General features: G+C 34.9%; 1 protein-coding gene across 1 annotated transcript; it reads right to left on the bottom strand.

Moving 5' to 3' along the window:
* Window positions 1–3,654: 3,654 nt before the first annotated feature.
* LOC132061437 (uncharacterized mitochondrial protein AtMg00810-like) lies at window positions 3,655–4,233 on the bottom strand. The gene is made up of 2 exons (XM_059454258.1): window positions 3,880–4,233; window positions 3,655–3,774 (listed from the first exon to the last, which is right to left on the bottom strand). Exons 1-2 carry the CDS (start codon window positions 4,231–4,233, stop codon window positions 3,655–3,657), a joined length of 474 nt encoding a protein of 157 aa, XP_059310241.1.
* Window positions 4,234–6,477: the final 2,244 nt, after the last annotated feature.

Here is a 6,477-nt window from a genome sequence, read left to right as displayed (position 1 = left end):
ACTAGGGTAGTAATTACACCAATTCCAATTACCAGGTGGCTTTCCAAACAGGCTCTTAATAAAACCTAAATGGTTCTTCACGTGTACAAAAGTTTTAAATTACCTTATTTACCTTCCCAAATGATGCTTGATGGTTGATACTTGTCAGTTATCAATTTTCACACTGAGCATATTTCTTGGCGGTGCTAAAAACTTAAACATAAAAAACAGATCAATGAAGGGTGCATGTCAATGTTTAAAATTTATTCATTTTATGCAATCAGTTGTTTATTTTGAAACTTGGTTAGTAATTAGCACTCTTCCAACAAATTCATAAATGACTAATTTGAGCAACAAAAAAGAATAATTTGAGCCCAAAAATAATAAAGAGCTGCGATAACAAAAAAAAATTCATGGTCTCATGAGGAGAACACACGATATATATAAACAGAAATGAAAAAAAATTACAATTTACATCATTTTTCTCAAAACCTTAATCATAAGAAAATAGAAGGAAAAAGAAATAAATAATCAATGCATAATTTTTCGAGCTCTATGCATAATTTTTTGAGCTCTTGTCAATATCCCCTCCCGCAAATCGATCAATATTCAAGAACCTCCTTCCTCTAGCCAAACTAAAGCATGAAAACACACTGCACTAAATTTAACAGCATTAGTGCTTCAAACATGAAATGAAAATGATAACATTGGCAGGGATTCTCATGAACAAAAAATATGAATTTATATAGATAAAAATGAAAGAATACCAAAAGTTATCTAAAAATTTTAAATGAAATACTTGAAATTTATGAATATTAAAATCATTGGAGCTATGGAAATGTTCAGTTACGAAAATGAAAGTTTCAAAGCAAATAAAGGACTGAAATATAAATGCAAAGGGTATTTAAGTGCGATGGGTCCGTTCAAGAAAACTGCGGTATCTACATTTTAAGACTTTAATGGCTATTTGGTGTATTATTAGGCAAAGCATAAAATAGTGAAATGAAGAGAAAATTGTCAAAAATTTGAGAAAAAGATAAATCTAGCCATAGAGATGTGGCACATCACCTTGTCAATGCCTAACTTTATATTATATATAGATTACAGTTGAGCATGAAATCAAACATTCTAGTAATATAGTGGTCATAATGTAACATATGGCGTGATATTAATGTTTTCAAATTTCATCCAATACTTACGTTAAAGTATAAGTAGAGACGGAGTTAGAATTTTAAGCTTGTGGTTCTCAGTAAAATAACCTAATATGCAATAACAACCGGACAAAAAGACTCCAGGGGAAATCGCCCCATGTCAAGGACGCAAGTGCTAAAACAATGTCAAGGACGCAAGTGCTAAAACAAGGTTCTTTCACTGCCACTGAGCCAACAACTCAATATAAATACAGGGTTCGGGCTATGGAACCCACACCCGATATTCTGGATCCGTCCCTGAGTATAAATACTATTAATAATATTAACTTTTTTTGTTTTTGTTTTCAGTAACGGACACATTTCTCTTTTTGTAACTATCAAACATGCGCCTCTAACGTGTGTGTGTATATATATATATACTGATGATTCTCCTCTCCTTTGATTTCCCTTTGATCCTCCTTTGTTGGAGCTATTGCTCCTTTGGTGACTCGAACCCACAACTCTGGAGTTGTACGTGGGGGGTGCTAACCATCTGAGCGATCCCCTCTCGTACACGACTAAGTATACATATATTTGTAATAAGTAGTTCCTTTAGACTAATAAGCACCTTTTTAAAACAACCTCTTCTTTTTAAATATACATTGAACTATGTCATTGAAAATTGTAGGCATTTATCGAAAGGGAAAATTTTCTATATACGAAATTAGACTCATATTTACGAAACGTAGCAGTATCTTTCTGTTTACCAAACAACATACCAAGGATTTTTATTTTAAAATGTGTACAAGCAAAGTGAAAAACAAATTACTGCTGAATTTATACAACTAATTAGGCGCATCATTCACGCTTTTAACGGATTTAGTGTGATGATCTTCACCAATTAATGTTCTCCCCCATCCAACAATGTGCGATCTTCTTCCCCAATTTTCTTCAGTTTGGTTCCAAAAATCCCAATCTCATGAATGATGTTTTTAGGCCTATTGAATCTCTGGCCGATGTTGAAACCGTAAGAATCTCAATTGTCTTGGGAGGAATGGTGAATAGAGGGTGATTGGTCATAGAGGTAGTAACGCGAAGAGAGAAAAAAGGAATAAGAAAAATCTAAAAACCCAAAATTAGGGGGAAGGATCAAATTTGCCCTTGACCTATGCTAACAGTTCAAATTTACCCCTAAACTATAAGAAAGGTTCAACTTTACATCCCTTAAAAAATTAAATCATAATTGCGTAACACGTGGCATCACTAGGTGTTAAGCTTCCACCATTTAAAAATAAGGTCAAAGTCGTTCCATTTCGCATAGTTCAAGGACAAATTTGACCCCAATTGTGAACGTAGGGTAAATTTGTTCCATTTCTCATAGTTCAGATAAATTTGACCCTTTACCCTCGGTAGAATAACATTAAATTGCCAGGATAAAGATCGCAATGAGCATTTTCTCTGGCAAAGGACTTCAATTTTCCAGTTGATCCATGACATACTCAGATATGTTACACGCGTCCACTTTCAAAACTAAGGGTCAGGATCTAGTCAACTTAAAGAAAACCTTAATCATAGTTAACTCTAACCTTAATCATAAATAATTACCTCGAAAATATTGTTGTAAATTTCCTTTTGTGGAGATGTATTTTCTTACCATGAACATCACTCATTCAAACGAGAAATAGTGCAAAAATCACGAAGGAGAAATAAAAAAATATTTACAGGGTGCAACAAATGTCACAAGAAGAAAAAGAAAATCAGTGAGACTAGTTTTTTGTAGTACAAGCTGTTAAAATGTTAAATGAATAACCGACGGCACCAAAGGAAAAATGTTACTGTTTGTTCTTACGCCATTTTTGATGCGTAGACATAAAATACTTGTGCTCTTTTGCTTCTTAGTGAAGAAATCATTAACAAACATTGATGTTAATCAACAAGAAATCAAGGTTTTGAGAGAAAGAAGGAGGAAGAAGGTAACACAGAATTTAGAGAGATTATTTTACTCAATGAGTAGTACGTTATTTTCTTGATTCATTTGTACAATATACAAGTGTATATATACACATATACACAGTTGAATCTATGCTAAGTTCCTCAAAACTGTCATTAGGAAAATAACTAACTGTATCTCAACTTTCCTAACTAACTTAGCTACTTTCCGAAAGAGCTAATATTGCAGTTTTGCCCTGCTCGCTGATTTGACTTTGTTCAACAATCCCCCTCAAGCTAGGAGTTATAAAGATATTGAGAAGTCCTAACTTGGACCATAAGTACTGATGTTGAGTTTTACTCGGACCTTTTGTAAATATATCAGCAGGTTGAATTGTAGTATTGATGTATTCAGTTTTCACTATACCTTGTTGGATTTTTTCCCAAATAAAATGAAGATCTATCTTAATGTGTTTTGTCCTCTCATGAAACATAGGGTTTGCTGTTATTTGGATGGAATATTTGCTGTCAGTATGGATTGTAACTGGTAGAGTTTTTTTTTAACTTCATTTCCTTCAATAAGCCAAGGATCCGTGTCGGCTTCGAATCGTTGTCGCTAAGCTTCTATATTCGTACTCGGCACAGAACTTCTTGAGATTGTAGACTGCTTCTTTGATTTCCAGGAAATCACTGAATCACCAATTTTGACTTGGTAACCAGTAACTGGTTTTCTTGTCTGAGGGCATGCAGCCCAATCAAAATCACAAAGGGCAGACACTGTTTCTTATGAGTTGTTAGCCAATAGAATACCCAAACCAGGTTGATTTTTGACACATCTAACCATTCTGAGTGCTGCATCTAGGTGATACTTGTTTGGTTGTTGTAGGAATTGACTTGGTGTATGTATACTATATGAGATGTCAGCCCTGGTAATAATTAAGTGGAGAAGCTTGCCTACAAGTCTTTGATAAACACTGATGTCTTGAATGATCTCATCATCTGCATGCCTTTTATCTGCTACATGATCATCACGCCTTGTATCTGCTACATGATCATCATGCATTGTATCTGCTGCATGATCATCATACTCCTTTGTAGTGAGTTTGACATTGCAGTCAATGGGGGTGCTTATAGGCTTGGCAGCAAATAAACCAAGTTCAGAAATGAGTTCTAATGCATACTTTCTTTGATGCATTAGTATTTCTTTACTAGATCTTGCAAATTCTATCCCTATAATGTATTTTTAGTTCCCGTAGATCTTTCATTTTGAAAGCTTTTTGCAGTGCTTCCTTTGTTTCTTCTATTTGTTCCAAGTGATCTCCTGTAATTAGCATGTCATCTATATACACTAAGACCAAGATGATTCCTTTACCAGTCTTTTTAGTGAATAAGGAGTGATCATACTGACTTTGTGCGAACTGCATTTGAATTAGACCCTCAGTAAGTTTGAAATTCCACTGCCTTGGTGCTTGTTTCAGTCTCTACAAGGATTTGATGAGCCTGCATGCTGGTTTATACTCCCCCTGGCTCTTAAATCCTTGTGGTAATTCCATGTAGATTTCATTATTGAGATCACATTGTAAGAAAGCATTGTATACATCTATCTGATGTATGTGCCAATGTCTAATTGCTGCAACTGCTAGAATTGATCTTACTGTAACCATCTTAACAACAAGAGAGAATGTCTCTTGGTAATCAATCCCTTCCTTTTAACTATACCCCTTTGCTACCAATCTTACTTTCAGTCTCTCAACTTTACCAGAGGCTTCATACTTGATTTTGTAAATCCACTTGCACCCTATAGGTGTTTTACCATCAGGAAGACTCACTATGTCCTAAGTATGGTTATCTTGTAAAGCAACAATTTCTGCTTGCATTGCTTCAACCTAGCTAGGATGTTTATGTTATATCCTGTGTTTTCGCGTATTCGGCATTTTCGAAATAATTGTGACTTGTAAGGAGTAAGGCCAAATTTTGGTTTTATTTAGCATATAAGTTGTCCATAAGAAGTATGGACGCGGGAAATATTGAGGAAGACTAAGGGTGAAAAGTGAAATTTCGGAAATTAGTTTCGTGGGTTACGAAATATGGATTAAGAGAAATTGGGCTTGGAAAAAAAAAGAGGAGAAAGAAAAATGGCCCATAAGTGGCCGGCCAAGGGGAAAAAAAAATGAATTGGCCCAAGCCCATGGATAATTAAATCCATGTGATAAATAAATAAAGGGACCATTTGTTCCTTACTAGAATTTTCAAGAACACAAAAGAAAAATTGAGAGCAAAGGAGAGGCCAAGGTTCGGCCAAGGCAAGAAAAGAAAGAAAGAAGAAAAAAAAAAAATTTCAAGCCTTCAACTTTGATCCAAAAATCTCTTCCTCCTTGAATTCTTGATAAGTTCAAGACGCTCTTCAACGTGGTATAATTAGTTTAGCGAAAGAACCACGTTTGTGACAAGTTGGAATTTGAAGAAAAGGTAAGAATTCTATGTTTTTATGTTATGAAATGGGTATATGTGTTATAGTGATTAGAGTTGCATGAAAAATTATGGAATTGTCGTGTGTGTGTGCATGGCCGTGTAGTGCATGTGTGTGTTGTGGCCGTGTGGTGCTTTACATGAAAGGGAGAAGGGTTGAATTTATTTAATGTATTAATTGTGTTCTTGTGTTCTTGTGGAGTAAATGAAAGGAAAATGGTTCAAGTTGGAATGAAAAATCCATTGTTAGGTTGTTGTAGGAATTATATGATTTTATTCTAGTTTCATGTTAACATGGAAATGAAATTGTAAGATGCAATTATGATGATTGTTGATGAAATTGGAAGATGGAAACATACTATGAATATGCATGTCAAAGATTAAAAGTTTTGGAGGCATTGTGGCTTTGGTAGAAAGTTTGTATATTTTGTATATTTTGCGAATATTTTGTAGAAATGATATGAAATGTTTCCGAATTGTATTTGAATGGTTTTGGATTAGTAAATGGATATGAGAATGTTGACATGAAGTTGGAAAGGCGAAGCTTGAATGGAAGTTATAGCATTATGTTGGAAAGAAGATTAGTCAGGTTATATCGTGATTTGTAATGTCGTTGTTGTTGTTGTTGGTGTCGTTGTTGGTCGTTGTTGATATTATGGCCGAGTTAACTCTCGGGGATGTTGAATTTATAGGGGAAAACGAAATTTCGGTAGGCAAATATGGATTTAAACTTGAGTTCTCAAAAGCTTGTAACTCACATTTGGTAACTATGACCAATCAGTAGATTTTGCAGAAACGGAGTGGAGCTCGTACGAGCGTAAGACGCGAACAAGGTACGTAAAGCCTACCTTTCCTTCCTTTGGCATGTCCTAGTCATACTAGGTGAAGATTGGAACCCTTGAATACCCCGCTCTTGGAAATCCGAGCTTGATTTTTGCATACTATTCATTCGCCGCAATTGAACTAAAAT

Source organism: Lycium ferocissimum, chromosome 6 (assembly GCF_029784015.1).
Source record: "Lycium ferocissimum isolate CSIRO_LF1 chromosome 6, AGI_CSIRO_Lferr_CH_V1, whole genome shotgun sequence".
NCBI lineage: Eukaryota > Viridiplantae > Streptophyta > Magnoliopsida > Solanales > Solanaceae > Lycium > Lycium ferocissimum.
The sequence above is the reverse complement of the archived record's forward strand: the minus strand, read 5'-3'. Positions and strand labels throughout refer to the sequence as shown.

Excerpts from the sequence above, each read along its gene's own strand:
- LOC132061437 (XM_059454258.1), bottom strand. The coding sequence starts at position 4,233 with ATGCATCAAAGAAAGTATGCATTAGAACTCATTTCTGAACTTGGTTTA. Across the intron at positions 3,775-3,879 it reads TAGATGCAGCACTCAGAATG|ACAAGAAAACCAGTTACTGG; the intron begins GTTAGATGTGTC and ends GCATGCCCTCAG.